This window comes from Euleptes europaea, chromosome 4 (genome assembly GCF_029931775.1).
Source record: "Euleptes europaea isolate rEulEur1 chromosome 4, rEulEur1.hap1, whole genome shotgun sequence".
NCBI classification, from domain to species: domain Eukaryota; kingdom Metazoa; phylum Chordata; class Lepidosauria; order Squamata; family Sphaerodactylidae; genus Euleptes; species Euleptes europaea.
The window spans coordinates 104,271,067-104,296,191 of NC_079315.1; the positions used below are offsets into that span (position 1 = coordinate 104,271,067).

The 25,125-nt window shown below is 45.1% G+C and overlaps 1 protein-coding gene across 2 annotated transcripts in view; it reads right to left on the reverse strand.

Annotated features, from left to right (window-relative positions):
- EGFLAM (EGF like, fibronectin type III and laminin G domains) overlaps positions 1-25,125 on the reverse strand; it is a 133,481-nt gene that overhangs the window by 63,149 nt on the left and 45,207 nt on the right. For both annotated transcript variants that reach the window (XM_056848263.1, XM_056848262.1), the window contains exons 2-6: positions 18,924-19,033; positions 15,134-15,217; positions 13,788-13,814; positions 9,493-9,610; positions 6,463-6,598 (exon numbers count right to left, since the gene is read on the reverse strand). In XM_056848263.1, the coding sequence (XP_056704241.1) occupies positions 6,463-6,598; positions 9,493-9,610; positions 13,788-13,814; positions 15,134-15,217; positions 18,924-18,962 (404 nt within the window). In that variant the 5' untranslated portion in view covers positions 18,963-19,033. The remainder of the gene's footprint in view (positions 1-6,462; positions 6,599-9,492; positions 9,611-13,787; positions 13,815-15,133; positions 15,218-18,923; positions 19,034-25,125) is intronic.

Here is a 25,125-nt window from a genome sequence, read left to right on the forward strand (position 1 = left end):
ACATCAGACTGGACAGAATAATTTTCCAGCCGCCAGCAGTCCAAATTGTAGAATACTTCTCATTGATACTCTACTACAGTGCTTGAACTTAGCTCCGCCAACAAGATCAAAATTATTGTCGAAGTCTTTCACGGTCAGAGTTCATTGGTTCTTGTAGGTTATCCGGGTTGTGAGACCGCGGTCTTGATATTTTCTTTCCTGACGTTTCGCCCACAGCTGTGGCAGGCATCTTCAGAAGAGTAACACTGAAGAGGAGAGACACTGTCCTTCAGTGTTACTCCTCTGAAGATGCCTGCCACAGCTGTGGGCAAAACGTCAGAAAAGAAAATACCAAGACCACGGTCACACAACCTGGATAACCTACAAGAACCAAAGATCAAAATTGTATTTGCACTCCTAGGTCCCAGGCTAGCCTGATCACATCAGATCTTGGAAGCTAGGCAAGGTCAGCCATGGTTAGTATTTGGATGGGAGACCACCAAGGAAGTCCAGGGTTGCTACACAAAGGAAAGCTACCGCAAACCACCTCTGTTGATCTCTTGCCTTTAAGAGGGGAGTAGACATGTTCATGGAGGAGAGGGGTATTCATGGCTACTAGTTGAAATGGATACTAGTCATGATGCATACCTATTCTCTCCAGGATCAGAGGAGCATGCTGAATATATTAGGTGCTGTGGAAGGCAGGCAGGATGGTGCTGCTGCAGTTGTCTTGTTTGGGGGCTTCCTAGAGGCACCTGGTGTGTGAACAGACTGCTGGACTTGATGGGCCTTGGTCTGATCCAGAATGGCTTTTCTTATGTTCTTATGCCTTGAAAACCTCACCGGGTTGCCATAAGTTGGCTGCAACTGGATGGTACTTTCTACCACCATCATGCACTATATTAATTATCCAAATGGCAGTAACAGTGAATTCACAAATACAGTGATGAAATACTCTTCCTGTTATGTAATTCAATACTGAATACTGATATTATGTAGTAACACTAAGGTAACCCCACAGTTTCTGTTCCTAAACACAGACAAGGAAGATGAAAACTATATCAATTATGTGGAGTTTGACATTTCACCTTAATAACGAAAGGAAAATGCACAGATTAACAGTACCACTGAGATCCTTAAAAACTCTACATATGTATCTTTTAATCCTTGCCTCATTTGTCTCCAGTCTGTCTCTTATTCAAATTCCTGTTCTATGAATGAAAGACTGAGACAGACAGAAATTCTGCAAACACTGACCATTAAAATATGTATTTTCCTGTTTTAACATATGATTCAAACTGAGATCACATATGTTGAAAGTCTCAGGAGATATTCAGACTTCAGATTCCCATTTACCCTTTTCAAATTTACATGCAAACACTGCTGGGATCAATCTACAGAACAGGGGTGGAGCTCACCTCCCCACCCTCTTTTACTACATTTCTTAAGACAGAAGCCCCAGGATAGAGCTCAGATATATTCCAATTCACTCCTTATTTAGATTTCACTTGATAACAAACTAGGAGACAGATGGAAAAAAAAAAGCAAGAGTCCAGTAGCACCTAAAAAACTAACAAAATTTCTGGCAGCGTATAAACCTTCGTGAATCACAGCTCACTTCTTCAGATTATGCATGGTATGGAGACAGTGGACAGGGAGAACTTTTCTCCCTCTCTCATAATACCAGAACGTGGGATCATCTGCTGAAGCTGGAGGGTGAGAGATTCAAAACAGATAAAAGGAAGTATTTCTTCATCCAACTGGCTGCCAAATTGGAAGGCTTTAAGAGGGGAATGGACATGTTCATTGAGGATAGGGCTATCCATGGCTACTAGCCAAAATGAATACTAGTCATGATGCATACCTATTCTCTACAGTATCAGAGGAGCATGCCTATTATATTAGGCATGTGGTCTTGTTTGTGGGCTTCCTAGAGGCACCTGGTCCGCCACTGTGTGAACAGAATGCTGGACCTGATGGGCCTTGGTCTGATCCAGCGTGGATTTTCTTATTTTCTTATGAAATGTAAATTCCTGAGTGGGTTGGGGCCAAACCTGCATTTCAGTGCAAATGGACCTCAAAAACTTAAATGTAGTACAGAAACGTTATCACAGCAGCTAGATACGAGTCCAGAATCAACTTAGAAACCAACAAGATTTTTTGGGTATAAGATTTAGCATGAAGAGGAGTATGTTTAGACTGAAGAGGAGGAGACTGAGAGGTGATATGATAACCATCTTCAAGTACCTGAAGGGCTGTCATCTAGAGGATGGTGCCGAGTCTTTTTCTGTTGCCCTAGAACAGTGATGACGAACCTTTTAGAGACCGAGTGCCCAAACTGCAACCCAAAACCCACTTATTTATCGCCGAGTGCCAATGCGGCAATTTAACCTGAATACTGAGGTTTTAGTTTAGAACAGGGGTAGGGAACCTTTTTTCTGCCAAGGGCCATTTGCATATTTATAACATCGTTCGGGGGCCATACCGGGCGTAGATCTCCTGGTGTGTGTGTGTGGGGGAAGCTAGGGTTGCCAGGTCCTCTTCACCACTGGCGGGAGGTTTTGGGGGTGGAGCCTGAGGAGGGCGGGGTTTGGGGAGGAAGACTGCACAGCCATAGAGCCCAATGGCCAAAGTGGCCATTTTCTCCAGGGGAACTGATCTCTATTGGCTGGAGATCAGTTGTAATAGCAGGAGATCTCCAGCCACCACCTGGAGGTTGGCAACCCTTGGGGAGGCTATGCAGAGAAGACTTGGAGGGTGCCTCTGCTCCCCCAGGTCTTCCCCCTCCTCCCAGGTGGGAGGGCAGCCAGCGGTGGGCCCAGGCAACCGAGGTGCCAGGGGGGTGCAGCTTGCAGCCTGCAGTCGATCTGCAGGAAAGGAAAGAAGGAAGGAAGAGAAGAAGGAAAGAAAGGAAAGAATGAAGGACAGAAAGAAGGAAGGACAGAAAGAAGGAAGGAAGCAGGGAAAGAAGGAAGGAAGGAAGGACAGAAAGAAGGAAAGAAAGGGAAGAAGGAAGGAAAGAAAGAAGCAAGGAAAGAAGGAAGGAAAGAATGAAGGTCAGAAAGAAGGAAGGAAGGAAGCAGGGAAAGAAGGAAGGAAAGAAGGATGGAAGGTAGGAATGAAGGACAGAAGGAAGGAAGGAAGGAAGGAAGGAAGGAAGGACAGAAAGAAGTAAGGAAAGAAGGAAGGAAGGAAAGAATGAAGGACAGAAAGAAGGAAGAAAAGAAGCAGGGAAAGAAGGAAAGAAAGAGAGAGAGAGAGAAGAGAGAAAAAATAGAGAAAGGGGGGAAGAGACAGAAAAAGAGGAGAGAAAGAATAGGAGAGTGACAGAAAAAGGAAGAAAAGAGAAAAGCCTACACACACACACACACACAGCCGTCTCCCTGCGACCGGGCTTCAGCCTTCCCACCTCCCCCCCACCCCCGGGTGGGAGGTTAAAAAACAAACTGGCGGCAAACAGTCGCCACACAAAATGGTTCACGGCAAAAGCCAGTGCCGGGCTGCGTCCCCACTGTTGGTTTTGGGCAAAAGGAAGCTGTGTGGGCAGGAGCTGCCGTGGGGGGGGGGAGGAGAGGCACCCCAAAAGCGAGTGCGCATGCGTGCTGTGGCGCTGTTCCGCCTCGCTCGCTTGCTCCCGAGCCTCTTCACAAGCCGGAGCTCGAATCAGGTGCTGTTGCTGCCGCCCCCGCCAGGCATCCCAGTCCAGGACGCAGGGACGCTGGATGAGCAGGGGACGAGGGGGCTGGGAGAGCTGGGAGGCTCGGCCGCTCCGTCGCCTTCCCCGCTGCCCGCTCGGCCGGAAGTCTCTCGAGGCTGCCGCTGGCCCTTCCTCCGCCGGACCACGTTCGGGTCGAAGGAGTGGGAGAAGTCGGCGGCGAGGAGGTCGCTGGCCCAGGGCTGGAGATCTCCCTGCTTCCTGAGCTCGGAATGGAACAGTCCGGCGGTGGGAGACGCGAAGGGGGAGGGGCCCGTCCGGGTTCCTACCGAGCGGGGCTGCTGGGGAGATCAATGCAAAAATGTTGGCTGGAGCACCCGCTCAGTAGTTGCAGGGGATAGAAGGCGCCTTCTCCGCCTTTTGGGGCAGGGAAGCTGTTTAAATTAAAAGTTTGCCGCCTTTTTCTTTTGTTTTGTCCCCAGGCAGGGTTCCGCAGCTGGGTGGCAGGGAGTCCAGGGGCGGGGCAGCTTTGAAGGGCTCCGCGCTGCCTGCAGGCAGCCCGGAGCCCTTCAAAGCCGGGCAGGGAGTCGCGTGCCCACAGAGAGGGCTCGGCGTGCCAGACTTGGCACACGTGCCATAGGTTCGCCAACACGGCCCTAGAAGGTCGGACCAGAACCAACGGGTTGAAGTTAAATCAAAAGAGTTTCTGTCTAGACATTAGGAAGAATTATCTAACAAAGCAGTTCCTCAGTGGTACAGTCTTCCTTGGGAGATGGTAAGCTCTCCTTCCCTGGAGGTTTTTAAGCAGAAGCTAGATGGCCATCTGTCAGCAATGCTGATTCTGTGACCTTGGGCAGATCATGAGAGGGAGGGCATCTTGGCCATCTCCTGGGCATGGAGTAGGGGTCACTGGGGGTTTGTGGGGGAGGTAGTTGTGAATTTACTGCATTGTGCAGGGGGTTGGACTAGATGACCCTGGTGGTTCCTTCCAACTCTATGATTCTGTTTCAAGAATCAAAGCTCCCTTGATATCACAGCAGTCACTGTTGGGTTGTCAGAGGATCCCCTCAATGGCTCCTCCCTTATACACTCCCTGCCCTTGCTAATTTAGCATACAATACAGAATGTTCTGGTCAAGCAGTGTCTCTGGCAAGTTAGATATCTATGTGGAGGGAGTATTTGTGCGGGTGTGGACTTTCAATTATGCAATCCCCGCCAGCATTCCTGGATGGGAGTATGTGAAACTAGTACAAAATAATTTCTGGAACTAACTTTCCAGAATCCCCTCATAATTTCTAACTTGATTCAAGCTATTGCTTACTTTTACCAGCACAAGGAAATAAAATTACATAACCGGTTGTAAGTAAAAACTCAGCCCAAAGAAAAGTAATCAGTTGCTGTGTATCATCTATATTGAGTTAGTATGAGAATGGTGGGGTATAAATCCTGCCGGAGTTGTCATGTCCAAACATAAAATTCTAGAATAAGAGTGTCCTATATGTTACTCACCTATCCATTTCCTACAGTACCTTATTGCACAGATCTCTTTGTGTCTGTCATTGGGTGCTTTGTATGATTTGATTTAAAGAGGGGGGTTGGGGATAATTGGAATTAATGTGAAGGCACATAATGAATTTCTGGAGCAGAGGATAAGAATTCTGGGGTCATGCAATGCGGCTGACTAATCACTGCAAACCACTAAAGCCCACGAGTCACATTACAGAATATTGTCCGCGCACTCAAACATATTTCATGGCCAGTTTCTTGGCTTCTAAATCATGCTGCTGCCCGGGGTCATGGGAAAATGCAAGTTGTACAAAAGTCAGAAAACCATACAGTCCACTGCAGAACTAACTTTGCTGGACTGTCTTATACATGTTGAACTAACAGCAGAGGAAAACTGTAAGAGCAACAGCATTCCACACAAGAACAGAACAGGGACAAGTCTTTAAACTGCAATACAAATAATTTACTGCTAGGATGAGACATCCTTAGTCCAAATTAAGAATGTCTATTTGTGAATTCCAGTGGGTTGGATCCAAAGATCTGTTGTGGAAGGCAGTGAAGGATTCTCCCCTACTATCAGCAGTCCTGTCTGACCCCAGGAAGGATGATTCCCAGAGTGGTCAGACTCACCCAAACCAATATCCACAGGTATGGGGAAGGGCTGAACTAAGGAAGGTGAAGTGGCCAGTACCACCTTCTGAACTAAGGAAGGTGAAGAGGCCAATACCACCCTGTTGCTGATAGCAGTGACAGGGGTTCCAGGCCCACTGTGACATCACAGGTAAATCACTAGGGGCCAGGGACAGTCACAATAGACATATAAAATAAAATAACTATTTAAAATAGTTACTGAACAGCTGGCAAAATAAAATATGGAAATATTTCTGAAAAGGCTGAAGTTCCCAGGTGTCTCCCAAGGGAGAGTGTTTCTTAGCTGGAGAGCAATAACAGAACATTTAAATGGAACCATGAGGATATAAATGGCCTTTTAGACATTTATATCCCACTTTCTCTCCATTGGGAACCCCAAGCAGCTTATAATACTGTTCTCCCATCCTCTGTTTTATCCTCACAACAACAATCCTGTGAAGTAGGTTAAGCAGAGACAGTCCAAGGGCACCCAGCTGGCTTCATGTGGAGGAGTGGAGAAACCAACTCAGTTCACCAGATTAGAATCCGCCGCTCACATGGAAGAGTGGGGAATCAAACCCGGCTCTCCAGATTAGAGTCCACCGCCTTTAACCACTACACCACGCTGGCTCTCAAATAGACATGAATGGAGACTGTCCACAAATTCAATTTCAATCTGGAAAAAAAATCACCTGATAAACTCCACTGTGTAGTACTGAACTGGGGAGCTTCCTTCGCTGGGCCCTGGTTTCCATGACAGGGCAACTTCTGAATCAGAAACTACGATGACTTGGGGTTGGAAAGGTGGATCAGGAGGCATACATTTATCTAAGAGAAAAGAAACAGACATGATATATGGTCTTCTAAGTCACTTTTAAAACCCCTAAACAAATACCTTTTGCTGCTTCCAGGTCACTTGTATTATTGTAATTTTAAAGAGATTAAAAGTGCATAACCACCCTGTCCAAGATCGCATCAACCTGTCTAGTTCGCTTCCCTGGTACTCTGTTTCCTCCGGTTCAGCTTGTTCTTTTCGCTGGACTTCATGGCTTTTTCCCTGCCTCCCTCAACCACTATTTTCTCCTTCCACCATCAGTTTCTAAGATCTGTTCAAACTCCTGGCACTGATCTCTGACTGGGCCTTCTCCAAGCATTTTCACGGTGGTTGTGGGGGGAAAAAACTTATACAGGATGAGGTCTCTAAAAGCAGGAACATGCTAAGCTAAAGTATTCTGAAGAGTGGTTATAGCAAAACAAACACTGTTCTGTATCTCCTTAAATGTCATTTTCCCCCCCAATGGGGTCAACATTTTCAGGAATGTCACAAAATAAATTTGTTAGTCTTTAAGATAAAACAGGACTGGATAGTACTGCTATGCATAAAGTTGCCAGGTCCCTCTTTGCCACCAGCAGGAGATTTTTGGGGCGGAGCCTGAGGAGGGCGGGGTTTGGGGAGGGGAGGGGCTTCAGTGCCATAGAGTCCAATTGCCAAAGCGGCCATTTTTCTCCAGGTGATCTGATCTCTATCAGCTAGAGATCAGTTTAAATAGCAGGAGATCTGCTACTATCTGGCAGTTGGCAACCCTATACATCATGGGAATTTCAAACACAAGTTTAATCTCTTGGACATACCTGCTCCCAACAACCAACAAACCATGTGAAACCTAAAAGGCTAACAAAGATATTGCCAAACAAACTTATCTTTTCACAGCACACCTTTCTTTAATTATTATTGAACTGTAATTAGACAAAACCAATTACTATCAGCACCATAATACAACAATATAAAAATACCAACACATCCATTCTAGACACTACCCTGGTAAAAGCACAACAGAAGCAACTACCATACCTCAAAGACTTTCCTAAATAGAAAGCTTTTTTCCTTGCCTTTCAAAGAGAGAAGAGGCCACTTTAAATTCCCTGTGATGGAAATTCCACAAATCTGGTGCCACCATCAAAAAGGCCCTCTTCTACCCCATTTCAGAAGTTGTTCCGCTAAAATCCCTTATTGATAGCCTTCAAAGAACCACAGAAATAGAACTCATACTAGTTTCTGGTTAAAGAACTGGAAACTGCTTTTTAAAACTCTCATGAGGCAAGACGGTGGGGGGGGGCCCTCTGATAAGGGAAAGAAAGAATTGATGTATATGCACATCAACTAGAGATGTACAATATATACTTTTCATTTCTTTTTATTTTCTTAACTTGTCGTTGTGAGCCATTTAATTTCACACATTTTCGTCACTGACGTTCCAGGTTCATCTGTCTCTTTTATGACATTTTCCACAGCATTTTTATGTTACATGCCACTCATATCCCCACTGATACACAACTAACACCAAAGATAACATTTAAATGCGTAGATATCATGGGGGAGGGAATTTAGCACAAGAAAACAGAAAAGGAGAAGAAAAGAAAAACTCACAGATTGAATTTGTTCAATGGAAAAGGGAAAATAAAACAAATGTTTGGGGGGTGGGGCTGCAACATTTGGTAGCATCCCTAACATCTGGCGGTGGAAAAAGTGCCATCAAATGACATGGGAACCCTGTAGGGTTTCCAAGGAAAGAGACTTCAGAGTTGTCTGCCTGCACACAGCTACCCTGGACTTTCTTGGTGGTCTCCCATCCAAATACTAACCAGGGCCAAACCTGCTTAGCTTCCGAGAACTGACGAGATCAGGCTAGCCTGGGCCATCCCAGTCAAAGCCCCTAACATCTACTAGCATGCTTTTCTAGATTTTGTCCATGAGACACAAATTAGGGTTGCCAACCTCCAGGTGGTGGCGAGAGATCTCCTGCTATTACAACTGATCTCCAGGCGATAGAAATCAGTTCCCCTGGAGAAAATGGCCACTTTGGCAAATGGACTCTATGGCACTGAAGTCCCTCCCCTCTCCAAATCCCGCCCTTCTCAGACTCCACCCCCAAAATATCCAGGTATTTCCCAACCCAGAGTGGCAACCCTAACCCAAGAGGACTTAAATCCCCCAAATTCAGCTGAGCTGCAGATAAGGTAATTCCACTGCTGGACTTCTCTATAGCTTTGGAAAACAACTTGCATAGCTACAGTCCAGAGGCAACGTCGAAGAAGAAGAAGAGTTGGTTTTATTTGCCAACTTTCTCTACAACTTAAGGAAGACTTAAACCAGCTTACAATCTCCTTCCCTTCCCCTCCCCGCAACAGACACCCTGTGAGGTAGGTGGGGCTGAGAGAGCTCTAACAGAGCTGTGACTAGCCCAAGGTCACCCAGCTGGCTTCATGTGTGTAGGAGTGGGGAAACAAATCCAGTTCACCAGATTAACCTCCGCCGCTCACGTGGAGGAGTGGGGAATCAAACCTGACACCAAACTACCGCTCTTAACCACTACACCACCCTGGCTCTCAAGGGCTGGAAGCCTTCCAAAGTGAAAGAAATTTTCAAATGCCCTTGTGAAGACTTTTTACAGGGAGTTTGTAAAACTGCCATGTGTATCAGGCTGTGTTTATCCTTTTGAATCTTTAATAGTGCTCCTGACTGTTCTGCCATTACGGCTACATCTTGCCCTCTGATCAGCAAAGACTTTGAATTTCCCCCCACCACCACCATCTGTGACTGTGCATTGTACCAAAGTCTTCTTGCTGTCTTCCTGTGTCTACCTGCCAGCAAAACGAAACGGCGGGGATTAAGTCTGCCCCAATCGGTGTCCATAATGGAAAACTATTCACACAGCTTTTACCTTCTGATAGAGTTGTTGTATCTCTGGGCATGCTGGGCCGGCCTTTTCCAGTCCAGCCGTAAGCTCCAACACTCACGCGGAAGAGTGTCCCTGGCTTCAAATCCCCAATAACAACTTCCTGTTAAAAAATGGGAGGGGGAGAAGAGGGGAGGAAAGAAGGGGACTATATTAAACTTCTCCAGTGAACATGGCTGCTCCATTTAACTTTCAACAATGTTTTGTGTGGCCCATCTCTCATAGGGCACAACTTAATAACAAAACATAGAGATGGGAAGTCCCCTCCAAGGGAGGGGTTGCGGCTCAGTGGTAGAGCAACTGCTTTGCATGCAAAAGGTCCCAAGTTCAGTCCCCGGCATCTCCAGTCAAAAGTATCAGATAACAGTTCACATGAAAGATTTCTTCTTGAGACCCCGGAAAGTCTCCGCTCATGGGAGCAGACAATACTGTCCTGGCTTGATAGACCAATGGTTTAACTCAGTATAAGATAGCGTCAAGTGATCAACCTGCTGAAAATGGCACATGTCTGTCAAATAGTGGTGCAACTGTTAAGAGGGTTGAACCTAGGGTAACCTTAGGTTCAAACCCCCACCCTGCCATGAAACTCTCTAGGTCACCTTAACTCACTCACAGACTAGCAACTCATAGGATTGTTGCAAGGCTAACACAATGGTGGAAGAATCATATATGCCATCTTGAGCTCCTTGGAGGAAGGGAAAGATTTAAAAATGTCCATTTTCCTTCTGCAATGTGTTTTTTTAGAGAGACACACATCATGACATTATTAAACTGAGTTTTGTCCTGAACTACCACAACAGTATCCTCCAATAATATGGAGTGAAGCAGTAAACTGCACAATGCCGTGTCATGTATATGCGATGAGGAGAGGAAGGAGAGTTTACTAGAGATTTAACACTGTCAAGAGATGCTTAGGATCAGCGTAGGGTTGCCGGGTCCCTCTTTGCCACCAGCGGGAGGTTTTTGGAGCGAAGCCTGAGGAGGGCAGTGTTTGGGGAGGGGAGGGACTTCACTGCCATAGAGTCCAATGGCCAATACAGCCATTTTCTCCATGGGAACTGATCTCTATCGGCTGGAGATCAGTTGTAATAGCGGGAGATTTCCAGCTAGTACCTGGAGGTTGGCACCCCACCCCCAAAAAACAAATTCCTTTAGAAGAATCACACTAATGCTAGTTTAGTAGATGAAAAAACAAACAAACACAACCAGGGTCAAGTGTTCTTCCTGTAAAACTCCCCCAAGGGATCCAGAAGTACAACCTACATCCATTTCTCAGTACAGTTTAGACCTCTGCAGAAAGCTTGACAGCTGCTCAGAGAGGTTTGCTCTTGAAAGTTAAGCTAGAAACATCCTCCTCATGTACAAAAAGGCAAATAAGTACGTGATCCAACGTAATGTTAAACCCACAGAGGGGAGAACTTCACAGCACTTTGGAAGGAAATTCCAAACTCCTTGACGCCCGCAAGGACACAATGAAAACAGATGCTGTGAACACTGTCTTAAACAAAAAGCAAGTTTTGAATCTTAACTTGTCCTGAAAGTGAGGAATTGAACCCAGTATTCCAGATTAGAGCCCGCCACTCTTAACCATTACACCACGCTGGCTCTCAGGAACCTATTGCTGTGTTTTTGACTTTGCTGCTAGACCATAGCGATGTTAACTGATATTATATGAGCATGGGCACCAGGACATCAGCTGCTGGGCCTAGCAGGACCATAGGCCTGGCTGGATTTTATTTTTGATTTTTTGCATATTCACGGCTGAAGCAAACTGAAATAAGAGCGAATGGAACACATCAGGGCAACTCTTACGGCTTTTTCAATCTTCTCCCCCTGTTTCTCATTTCCAGATGCTTAAAATCTTCCTCACAGCGAAAGGAAAACTACAGAAACGTCAGAACAGCTTGAAATAGTATTTCCAGGTGCATAAAACTAACAATTTGTCTGCCAGATCATACTGTGATATATTTTTTTTAGACAATGCCCTTTCGTTTTGATTGTCAGAACCATGCATATAAGGTTCCTCTTGAGTTCCCATCCCCAAGATAATGGAAGAAAACAGGGGAAATTGCTGTCTTTAACAGTGTGAGAATTAAAACCCAGACTCCAAGCTTAAAGGGCCACATTCTGGCTACTAGAGTATTGCTTAAATAATTAATCAGTCTTGTGGGGGAAAGGAAAATAAAGGCTGGTAACTTCCCAGAGCTGAAAACTGCTTGGGCATAATGGGACAGAGTAAAGGAGAAGTTGCCACTTCCCCAAGCATTAGTTTGCATTACGTCATTCAATTTTTATTTATTTGATTTCTACCCCGCCCTCCACCCCCGGCCAATGCCAGGGTCAGGGAGGCTTACATAATAAAATCCAACAATATAATAAGATGAAACCATAAATATAAACCTAAAATTTTAAAATCAATTAAATGCAGCCATTTCCAAATATAATATCTAAAAAACAGATGGCACATCTTTGGCGGGGCGGGGGAACAGGCCACATAAAGCCCGGTAATGCAGCCAGTGCCCCCTGATTCAATCCAGAATGACACCACAGAAGGGGGGGAAAGGGAGGCCAGATTTGATGAAACCATAGCTGCCCTCAACTATAGGCGTGGCAGAAGATCTCTGTTTTACAGGTCTTGCAGAATTCTTTCCAATCCCGCAGGGCCCTGGTCTCACTGGAAAGAGAATTCCACCAGGCTGGGGCAAGGGCCGAAAAAGCCTAAGGCACTATGCTGCCTCAGCTCTCACAGCATCACAAAGATGGCATAGTGGGTAAGAGTGGTAGACTCTAATCTGGAGAACCGGGTTTGATTCTCCACTCCTACACATGAAACTTGCTGGGTGACCTTGGGCTAGCCACAGTTCTCTCAGAACTCTCTCAGCCCCACCTATCTCACAAGGTGCATGTTGTGGAGGGGAAGGGGGGGCAAGGGAAGGAAGTTGTAAGCAAGATCAGACCAAGGTCCATCAGGTCCAGCAGTCTGTTCACACAGTGGCCAACCAGGTGCCTCTAGGAAGCCCACAAACAAGACAACTGCAGCAGCATTGTCCTGCCTGTGTTCCAAAGCACCTCTGATCTTGGAGAGAATAGGTGTGCATCTACCCCTTACGGTAGAGAAAAGCGGGGTATAAAACCCAACTCTTCATATTCTCCTTGCACCACCACTTTGACTGGTCCAATGTAGTCGGAAAACAGAATGACAACCTGTTGTCTATTTAGCAAATCAGTGGGTTATGACTAAACTGAGGCTACTGTACTTTGGTCACATTATGAGAAGACAAGAGTCACTGGAAAAGACAGTCATGCTAGGAAACGTTGAGGGAAGCAGGAAAAGAAGAAGGCCCAACAAGAGATGGATTGACTCAATAAAGGAAACCACAGATTTTGATTCTTAGGGTCGCCATGAGTCGGAAGCGACTTGACGGCACTTAACACACACAGGTTGCAATCCAAAGATTGCCTTTGTCAATATATCTGCAGCAGAAGACGGTGCCACCACAGCGCCCCTTAAATTCTTTCTAGTCCTATCACTATAGTCCTGCCTGCTACAGCAGATGGAAAGAAGAGTGAACAATGGGGTGCCAGAAAGGAATGAAATGAGAGCAATATATATAAACATGTGAAGCTTGAACTGAGTCAGACCACCATTAGCCCAGGTATTCCAGCACTGGCAAGAGTTTGCCAGCAGGAGCTCTCCAAGGTCCTAGACATTCTTATCTCTGATACCCAAGATCCATCATTGTGAAAGTGGAGGAGCCAGAAACTACCTAGGAGCTTCTGCACGCTCCACTATGTAGTCTTCACCTTCACCCATGTCAACCTCTTTCATAGCATACGTCAGAGGGGTTTCAGACATACGGCCCATGGACCGGATCCGGCCCCTTGAGAGCTCTTATCTGGCCCAAGAGCCAGCCGAGGCAGCCAACCCCACCCCCAGTCCTGATCTGGGCTGGCTAGGCATGGCCCGGCCCAACCAAGTGGCATTTATGTCACACCTGGCCCTCGTGACAAATGGGTCGACACCCCTGGCATACATGTTGTTACAGGTAAAGGTGTGGCATCCAAGCAACCCTGGACCTCACAATGTATATTTACATTCTGCTTTGTGATTGTGCATCTTCCCACATGCCCAGGATTGTGCTCAGTACCCTGTCTCAGCTACTTTCCCCCACCCCTTCGCAAATAACTTGGGCAGAATCTTGCCCAAGGGAGGTGAACTGGATCCCCGCATCAGTGGCTTCACATGATAACTTTTTTCTCTCCAGAAAAACAGTACTTACGAAAATTGCTTGCCCGTCAAGTTGACCCTGGTGGAAGGGGAAAAAATAGAACTTCATAAGAAAGCAGCATATTTAAAGACAGAATTATTTAAACATGTTGTCAGAACTCTCTCCAGATTTCTGGGCGACCTGCAGGAAGATTCCCTCCAGAAGCCTTTGGCAGCGCCATCTTCTGGAGTGTGTGTGTGTGGGGGGGAACACTCTCCTTCTCTCTGTTGCACAAGTTGGCAGCCGAAGGGAAAGGACAGGTGACTTTTTCCTCCAATAGTTCACTCACTCACCTTAGTGATGGTGGGAAGCAGCAGCTTTCACTGTTCACTTGCTTTGCGCTCTTCCTCTCAGTATCAATGAGGATTGGGCCCTTCTCTCATTTGCTAACCAAGGGGAAAGTGCAGTGGCAACTGTAGGCTACTGCAGCCATCTCCAGTTTCTCACCCACTCAGGTAGATGGACAAACAAACAGTGATGGTGGAAAGAACAGAAGCCATCACTTGCCCTCTTCTGGCAGACGGCAAGTGAGGGCTCCATCATCTTGTGAGCCCAATTCTGACATTCTCCTAGGGACAGTGGGTGAACAAAGAGAAGCAGGTTCTTAGAGGATTAATACTAAGAAGCCCAGAGAACTCACTGGCGTACAGCAACGTTGAAGTCTGCCATTTTTAAATTCTACCCACAAGGACCAAATCCTACTAAAACACAAAGCTGCATTTCAGTTGAGAACTCTTTTGTTCACTCACTCACTTACTTGGATTTCTGTGTATAAAGGGCATTAGCGCACACTAATAAGACTTTGCACATGAAGAGCACTGATTGGTAGCACATGTCGCTGTTAACTGTGAACCACCACCACAGCCTTCAGTTACTCATACATTTTCCACATGCATGCAGACTTCTCTTTAATGAAAATGCCATGTGTAAAGTAAATATGTAAAAACATGCCACGTGTGTTCAATTTAGACAGCAAGGTTTCTCCCCACTCCTCCACCAGTTTTTCAAGCCCATTATTTTTAAACAAGAAAACAAAATGGAGGATGAAAGCAACAACTAATATTGGTACTTTGAAAAAAAAAACACCTAAAAATCCTGGTGTGAGTTTTGCGATGCTTTAAAGTGTGCTTTTTCTGACAGGGTTCCAATGACTTTACCAGCTGTATGGTGTCCAAAAATGGAACAGGAATGGCTTTTCTCAACATGGAAGTATACCTGCTGGTGGTGCAGCAATTTGAAGCACGGGATCCATGCCAAAAAGAGGGTAGCACCACTAGCAGAACATGACTCAAACACCTTTGGGGAAATGACTGGCACACCAAAAATCTAAGAACTGATGTACAATATCAGATACTTACGGTACTGAGCATGTCCAGGCTGAGAGGCACATCGTGCGACTGCTGTTTAATTGGCTTATCAGCCGTGACCTCTGAGTAGTATACCTTGGGAAGATGTTGGTTAAGTCAATTAGGGTCATCAGGACGCAAGTCCATTAACACCGCCCAAATTTTAAAGCAGATTACGGTTGTCAGTCCTAGAGTTGGTAGGGGCTTTACAGGAGATCTCGTCCAACCTTCCATGCAACACAGCAAAGCCCTGCTAGATGGCTGTCCATCCTCTGCTTGGAGAGCTCCAGTGAGCCCATCCCATCTAAGTAACTGGTTTTATTCCTGAACTGCTCTTAACTGTTAGGAAGTTGCTAACTTCTAACACAGTGGCAGTAACCAAAATTATCAGTCCACCACTAAACATGTCCACGGGTTAAATACGACACCACCCAAATGCAAACTTTCCAACCTGCAAATGCATTTAGAAAGTGTTTACACTAGATCCTAGCCCAGGGGTCCCCAGTGTGGTGCCCATGGGACACCTTTCCTGGTGCCCGCCAAGTGTTTTTAAAAAGTGGGTGGGGCCAACAGAGCTTCTGATTGGCCAGTGGAGAGCTGACAGATACTGCCCGATGGGTCTTTCTTAGCTAGCTCAGTATGTATTCTTGTGTGTATGCAAGAAAATGTTTTTTTAATGTTCATCCTGTTAAACAGAGCTTCTGTCTGAAATGCTGAAGAGCTACAATCAGAGTGATCATAAGAACATAAAAAAGCCATGCTGGATCAGACCAAGGCCCATCATGTCCAGCAGTCAGTTCACACAGTGGCCAACCAGGTATGTAACCTCGCTCCCTGATATTTTGTTGTTGGCTTTGCCTCCTGTGACAGCCATTTTGTAGTTGGACCCACCACCCTGTTGGTTCTCGTAGGTTATCTGGGCTGTGTTAGATTTCCAAAGTTGCCCGCTGACTCAAAAAGGTTGGAGATCCCTGTCTTTGCTGATAAGAACTTACATCCTTGTACAAAAGAGGGAACAGATAGGAACACCATTTCATGCAGGTATCAGAAAAGCAGATCCTGACAGATTCTCTTTTATACAACTGTTAAACTTACAGAAATTCCATGTTCCATCACCTTGAATGCAAAATCTGAGCTTTTATAGAACACCAGCATACTTGGACAGATTCCATCAATATAGCACTCATTCAAGGAGGGCAGGAACAAAAAGTAAAAACTAAATCTAAAAAATATTTAAAATTCTCAAACAGACAGCAGACGTTACATCAACTCAGAATTAAATCATATTCCCTCAATTTGAAAGATGTCCAAAGTAATGGGTGGATATGGGTTGTCTTACTGCCACTTTCAACAACAGCCAGACAGCTAAAATGAGAGGGTGGACAAGAAATTTTTTAAAAATGTATTTAACACACAAAGGTTGATTTCCATATTGTTTACCAAACATAATTTCTCAAAAAAAGCAAAATACTGTAGGTCTGGATTCCTGTCCCTCCAAACAGCCAAAGGAACATCCATCTCTGTGAGCGTTCATGTCCACCACTGCTAAAACAGAGCCAGGAGAGTTTGGACAGCTGGACCACCAAAGACTATAACTACAGTTATGGCAGCAGAGAAATGAAAGAAAAGCATCACACCTGCTGTGCTTTTCTTTAGCATTTCAGCTTTTGAAGAAATGGAAACCCTATGCAGCTGCAGGTGGCCACCCTAGATAAAAATCACACATTATGCCCTTTCCAGGGTTTCTCTTTCCTTATGTTTCATGATGAATAATTGCAAACCTGTGGACAGAGCTTACCTTAATTTTGTTTTATTATTTGTACAGCTCTTTGACTTTGAAAGTACTTTAGAAATTGTTGTTGTTGTTGTTGTTGTTGTTGTTAAAATACTCAGATGTGGCTCCCACTAAGGGCATATTCCTAAGGGGAGGGGCGAATCGGCTTAGGAGCTGACATGACCCTGCGCCAGTGTAAGTGCCCATTTATCCCATGATAATGGGCACCTATGCCGGCACGGGGGGGCAGATTTCTGCCGGCGCCTGGGTGCCGCAGAGCTGCACCAGCCTCCACCACCGGCACAGCATCCCACCAGTGTCCACCCAATGCAAGTCCCTGCACCGGTGTCCCGGGGGCCATTCCCGGAGCCTTCCCGGGGGCAAAGCTGCCTTAAGGCAGCTTCATAAGAACATAAGAAAAGCCATGCTGGATCAGACCAAGGCCCATCAAGTCCAGCAGTCTGTTCACACAGTGGCCAACCAGGTGCCTTTAGGAAGCCCCCAAACAACACAACTGCAGCAGCACCATCCTGCCTGTGTTCCTCAGCACCTAACACAATAGGTATGCTCCTGTGATCCTGGAGAGAATAGGTATGCATCATGACTAGTATCCATTTTAACTAGTAGCCATGAATACCCCTCTCCCTCCATGAACATGTCCACCCCCCTCTTAAAGCCTTCCAAGTTGGTAGCCATCACCACATCCTGGGGCAGGGAGATTCCTAGCTCCTTTTGCCCCAGGAACGCCCCCTCCCACGGCAGCATGGCTACGTCACCTTTTTTGGTGGCGTAGCCCTGCTAAAGGCAATGGGGCTTTTTTGCCCTTCTACTTTTATTATTTTAAAATGGGATTTTTATCTCCATGGCAGGCAGGAATCCTCTTTAGCGGCGACATGACTGCCCACACCTGGCTGCCGCACAACCACTCCCCCTCCCCTCCCAGGAGTGGGTTGCCCAGAGCACCAAACTCCACAGAGAATAGGACTCACTTTCCACGTTCCTTTCCTTACATCAACTTCCATGACCCTGCCCTTCACAGGTTAAGAGATGCTAGGAAATCCCTGGGCCCAACCTGTGAACTCAATCATAGTTATACGTTACTTGCATGGTCTCCTTGCTTCTCATGTTTGCTGTTCCTGCTCCAGGTTAACATGATGCGGAAGATGCTTCAGCTTGTCTCCCACCCCTGGGAGGTGCAGAAGACCAGGTGGCCATGTGTTTTTCTACAATGGGCCAAAGAGTTCCTTCCCTAGACTGTTTCCATTTACGGGTGATACTCCATAAGGGGCAAGCTTAAGGGCATACCTATTTAAGATTCATTTGTGGTCTGTCATTTACTTCTAGTCGACACTCACCAAGGTATTTTTTTTCATTCATTGGAATGTATTTTGGGCTAAGACTGATAGGTTAACAGTGCAAACCTATTCAGAGTTACGGGAGTAAAATGATTCGTGTGTGTTAAGTGCCGTCAAGTCGCTTCTGACTCATGGCGACCCTATGAATCAATGTCCTATCTTTGACAGCCTTGCTCAGATCTTGCAAATTGAGGGCTGAGGCTTTTTTTATTTACAGTCAATAAAACTCTTGTTGGGTCTTCCTCTTTTCCTGCTGCCCTCAACTTTTCCTAGCATGACTGTCTTTTCTAGTGACTCTTGTCTTCTCATAATGTGACCAAAATATGATAGCCTCAGTTTAGTCATTTAGTTTCTAGGGTCAGTTCAGGCTTGATTTGATCTATAACCCACATTGGTTTTTTTGGCAGTCCACGGTATCCGTAACATTCTCCTCTAACACCACATTTCAGAGGAATCTACTTTCTATCAGCTTTCTTCAATGTCCAGCTTTCACACCCATACATAGTAATAGGGAATACGATATAATGATTAACTTAAAACGATTTAGACTGGATTAACTCTGCACAGAATGGCAGTGTAATTTAGGAAGGGTGTTGTATTGTCTCCCAGATTTACAACAAGTATGGGATTTATTTCCAGTATACTTCTAACCCAGATTTTAAAAAATACTCACAGTGTACCCTGAGATGATACTTGCATGCTGCCGAGGCATTCTCCATTGTACGCTGAACGCTGTGCAATTCAGCGAGTCCAGTATTATATCCAGAGGAGGCCCCAATCTATCTGTCTCAAAGAAAAAAGACAGCGTGTAAGAAATGGTGGGAAATAAAAATATCTTCTTACAGTCAGACTAGAAGTGCATATTGATGCAAGCTGTCGATAGGTTCTCTTCTTATGAACACTACTGCTGCATAAAAGAGACTTATTTTGGCAATTGTCATTCCAAATCCTACCCTCCTCATCTTACAGGTGCAATAAACAGCTTCCTAAATTGAGCTATCATTTTCAGATTAGCCCCACCTGCTATGCAAGACCCAACGAATTAAACATGCAACAGACAGTGAGAAGGCACTTGTCTGAGAAAGAAGAAGAAGAAGAAGAAGAAGAAGAAGAAGAAGAAGAAGAAGAAGAAGAAGAAGAAGAAGAAGAAGAAGAAGAAGAAGAAGAAAATAGAGTTGGTATTTAAATGCCGACTTTTTCTACTACTTAAGGAAGAATCAAATCGGCTTACAATCACCTTTCCTTCGCCTCCCCACAACAGGCACCTTCTGAGGTAGGTGGGGCTGAGAGATCTCTAAGAGAGCTGTGACTAGCCCAAGGTCACCCAGCTGGCTTCATGTGGAAGAGTGGGGAAACCAACCCGATTCACCAGATTAGCATCCACTGCTCATGTGGAGGAGTGGGGAATCAAACCCAGTTCTCCAGATTAGAGTCCCCCACTCCAAACCTCTGCTCTTAACCACAACACCACGCTGGAATCTAGAGCTACAGTCTATGGCACACCGGTAACAGCTACAATCTGTGTGGTCTATCTGTCCCAAAGGCAGTGAAATGATTTCTTAGAACACAAATGGGCATATTCAAAAGGGTTATCTGCACAAGCATAAAGAAGATTTAAAATCAGTATGTACTATATAATCTGGAGTCTCATTTATTTATTCACTTATCAAATTAAGTATACTTTTAGTATCTTGCTGTACTAAGTATTGACCCAGCGGATTGTGTATCTTACTTGCAATAGATAAATATATTTTTTCCCTTTCACCCTGTTTGTAATGAGGAACAGTTCCCCCTTTTCAGGGTTGTGCATCTAGTTCAATGCTGTAGCGGCTTACTTGTGATCTTTTATTATTATATCACAGGGCACCTTTGTTGTCCAGGCTAATAGACCTTCTCAGTTAATTGCGGGATATCCTTGGCAAGGTCATCAAAGAAATAATATATGTAAACAGAGATGATGGAACATCTTAAGAAGATGTTTTTATACCCAATGAATGAAGAAGTAATGAAGCCTGACGGCCATCTTCCATCTACGAAGAAACCCAAATCCATTCATATCACATGACCAAGGGTCTGCTCATCCCACCTGTGCAATTATTTTTTCTTTTATATCTGTCTTACTAATAAATTACTACTCCACTAATATGCTTTATGAACATATGCTTTAGTTAGTCAACTGTGGCAGATCCACAGCCTCAAAGGGAGGCTGGTGGTGGAAAGTGCTGCCAAGTCACAGCCAACTTATGGCAACCCTGTAGAGTTTTCAAGAGAAGATATGCTCAGAGGTGGTTTGCCATTGCCTGCATCTGAGTAGTGACTCCGGACTTCCTTGGTGGACCCCCATCCAAATACTAACCAGAACCTACCCTACTTAGCTTCTGATATCTGACAAGAGCCTGGGTTATCAAGGTCAGGGCCAAAAGGAGGGCAGTGGAATATTATTTATTTGTTTGAAATATTTTGAAATATTTTCATATATTCCAGAGGTACTTTTCAAAAGTCTGAGAATAATGCAAAGGTGAAGAAGAGAAAATGGCAGTGTCACCATTGTGGAGTGTGTTTAGAGATCCTTGCATTATTCAATTCCCTGGGCTCACAATATGAAGACGTGTGTGTGTGTGTGTGTGTGTGTGTGTGTGTGTGTGTGTGTGTTAAGTGCCGTCAAGTCGCTTCCGACTTATGGCGACCCTATGAATGAAAGTCCTCCAAAATGTCCTATCTTTGACAGCCTTGCTCAGATCTTGCAAATTGAAGGCTGTGAAGACAAGACTATTGGTCTATCAAGGAGAGGGTCTGTGGCTCAGTGGTACAGCCTCTCCTTTGCATGCAGAAGATCCCAGGTTCAATCCCCAGCATCTCCAGTTAAAGGGACCAGGCAAGTAGGTGATGTGAAAGACCTCTGCCCGAGACCCTGGAGAGCCGCTGCCAGTCTGAGTAGACACTACTGACGTTGATGGACCAAGGGTCTGATTCAGTATAAGGCAGCTTCATGTATTCATATATGTAAGGTCAACGTTGTCTACTCTGACTAGCAATAGCTCTGCAAAGTCTCAGGTAGAGTTCTCTCACATCACCTATGACCTGATCCTTTTAACTGGAGAAGACAGAGATTGAAAGAGGAACCTTCCAAATGCCAAACTGATGCTCAACAACTCAGCGACTGCCCCTACCCTTCAATTTACCTCACCTCAACTAATCACAACTGAGAATGTGGAGTGGAAAGGCCCTGTAGCTCTGTTATTTTTACTTCACAAGTGACAGATCTGAGTCATTTGAGTAGAAATAGTATCTGAGCCCTTCAAGGAAAGTGTCCTCTTAAGAAACTGTCCTACCTTCTTTTCTGCAGGAAGCCAGAAGAACCACCGCTGCAACAACCAACAAACTACAAAAATATCTAACAAAGAGAATAGGAACCATTTTGCTCATTTAGAGGAGGAAATTCCCCACTAATCATGACTGGATGATCTTGGAAAAGTGCAAAGGCTGCTTCAGAACTGAATCTCTCTTATATGGAGCTCAACCATAAAAAGGAGATGCTGTGGATGAAAAATGAGACTAAACACTTGTAGCCAAATAACTGGCATTATGTCTAATTAGGCTTCCAGTCCTAAGGTAACCAAGTCACAATATGCCAATAGAAGCTATAGTGGCAAAATCCTCCTTAGTGATATTTCTCTCACCCTCTATGGCATGCAGCAATTTATTATCAAACCAACCCAGTAAATCAGGTGGAAGAGACTAGAAGCAACAAATAATTGGTTTCAAAAGCCTTTTCAAATAGCTATATTTTCACTGCTTGTCATAAAAGGCGGTCAAGGAAGATGCACATTCAAAATGCTGCTTGGTATAAAACTCACAGGGCAATCCTAACAACACTTTTCTGAGAGTAAGCCCAATTGAATAGACCATAGTAGGATTCTGAATAAACCGGCTTAGATTGCTGTCTCAGTGGCCAACCATGACCCATCATTCTTTGTTCGTGCACCCTACGCTCAAAGAGTTGTTGCAAGGATAAAACAGAGGATGGAGGAATCATGTATGCCAACCCCCTCTGCAGAGGAAGGGTGAGATAAAAATTCATTACAGAAATTATTGTGATAAAGAGATAATAAAGAAGGACAGTTGGACTTCCCCAAAAGGGCATTCCATGGTGACCAAGCTGGTAAAACTCTGCCTTGCGCTCCAACCTGTCATCTATCTAAGGGCAAGGGACACAAAATAAAGCCACAGAAGATGATCTGTATTTCTAGGTATGTAAATCTGGTAGACAGCAGTCCTTACGATAGTTTGGTCACAGATCATTTAGGGTCAAGACCATTTAAGGATCTGAAACAAATAGGCACCCAGTGGAGTTGGTGCAATTTCAAATTTTATGCACCATTAGCCAAATTCAAGACACATTTGGGGCAACTGAAGCTTCTGATTATTCTTAGAGCATTCATAGTAAAAATTATAGAGATAATATGCAATTCTGTTTCAAAATGCTACTCCTGAGGAGCAGGAACCATAAAGAACAGTATAAGGGGCGAAGGGAAAGAAGAATTGGGAAAAATCCAGTCAAAGTGCCTGGAGTGTGTGTGTGTAAAGTGCCATTAAGTCACAGCTGACTTCTGCAACCCCATAGGATTTTCAAGGCAAGAGATGAACAGAGGTGGTTTGCCACTGCCTGTCTCTGCATAGCAACCCAGGACTTCCTTGATGGTCTCCCATCCAAGTACTATCCAGGGCTAACCCTGCCTAGCATGCAAGATCTGACGAGACTGGGCTAGCCGGGGCCACCCAGGTCAGGGTAGGAAGAGCCTTACAGTGGTAGAAAACAACCTTTAGTCTCTACCTACTGAGAAGGATTGGCCTTACTGTAGTCTTTTTTGTAGCTCTCCTATACAGAATATCTCTTAAAAATGCCATGTATAGTTTTAATAGTTGTTTTGCAAACTTGACGTACATTGGTTGAAAAAATAAAATTATACTTGATTCAATATGAACTAAGCAAAAGAATTTCTTCCAAAGTACTTAAAATAGCTGCCAATGGGTTTGAACCTAACAATTCATTTAATAAAGACCTTTCGGTAAGAACCGACAACTGACAAAAAGACCTTTTTCTTTATTTCCCAACTTCTCTTTTCCGCTGGCTAATGATATCACTGACCTTATCTGTTGAAATGGTGGTGGGAAAGCTGCAAAAATGGGGCTTTTCAGCTAGTTCGAAGAAAAATGCCAGGTGAAATGAAGTTATCGCAAAGGTCACTTTTGCAGACGTGAAAGAGCCTTCTCCTGGGTTTGCTCTTGTCATTTCCACAAACATCGGTTCGGCGGCTAAACACAAAACTTAACACCATGCAAATACTCACCTGTATTGATCAGCAACAACACGTTTGGAGATCGGAGAAAACAAGCAGAGAGAAGTGACATTTTGAGATTTTAAATAATTTACTGGATTGTTTTCTACAATGGAATAATTTGGGGGGGGGAAGTTATAGGTATCAAAGCAATTGGGCCATTCATGCAGGGCTGTCACCCCCACCAACTGCTCCGGTGCTTCATTTTGATTATGCATGCCTTTCCCAACCATCAGAGGTCTCCTCGCTCTCCCCGGGCATTTCTGCGCATTTTGCCCATGTTTTCCGGATGCTGCTTTAGTTGAGAATCCAGAAAAGGCTGGCAAAACATGTGGAAATGTGCGGGGAGAGCGAGGCGACCTCTGACGGTTGGGAAAGGCATGCATAATCCAAACGAAGCACCGGAGCAGTCGGCAGGGGTGACCCCGGGGAAACAGCCCTGCATAAATGGCCTTGGTGTCAGAGGTACAACCAGAATCTTCTGTGGCCATAGCTCAGTGGTATAGCAACCTGCTTTACAGCAGAAGATCCCAGGGACAGTGCCTGGAATCTCCAGCTGAAGGATCTCAGATAGAAGGTACTGGGGAAGATCTTTCTCTGCCTTAGACTTTGGAGATCCACTGTTAATCAAAGTAGAACTGGACGGAACAGGCAACCTCATATGAAATAACAATCTGTACCTTGTCTCCATAATATATATTGCATATAACGGCTGCGTCGCACAGAAGTCTGGGGTCCTCACCCTGTATCAGACACGAGTTGTGGGTTCTCTTCCGTGCCCACGTGCATGATGCCTGATTTGGATAAGGACCACGGTGTGCTTAGAGAAGGGGCTTCAGACTTGGAGGAGGAGGAAAAGGAAGAAGCAGCAGCAGCAGCAGCACTCCAAACCACTGCTCCTAACCACTACACCATGCTGGCTCTCTAACAGTCTGGTGAGGGGAACCATCTGGCCAGTTGGAGAGACCCATGAGTTTCCAGGGATTATTACGGGTTTCCCCAATGGGTCAAGTAGTATCTCCCAGGCCATTTTAGGTTGGGAAAATTGTGTGCTGAAGAGCCTCCTCCTTGTGTACCGCAGCCCTGATCTGAATAAGTCACCACACATGTCAGAATTGAGGAGAACCCACCATTCACACCTGACTTTTACACAAAGTGGGGACCACAACTACCTCTGTGCTCCGTAATGAATGAAGCAGTTCTTACATCTCACCTTTCTTCCAAGGAATGCAAGGTTAGCATCCATAGGCATGGACCACGACCAGATGTGCTTAATTTCAGGAAGGCTTCTATACCATGTACTTTCACATCAAGCCCTTGCAAGCTATTGGGAGGAGGAGTTCCTTTTAGGGGCCTAAACCAGATAACAACAGTGAACAACCCTGGCAGTTGCTGGGTTTGGTGGTAAACTCTGGGAAATCCATTTGGAATGCAGCTTCCTAAAGTTATGTCAGAGGGAACATGGCACGGTATAGCCCGATCTTGTCAGATCTTGGAAACTAAGCAGAGTTGGAACTTGGATGGGAGACCACCAAG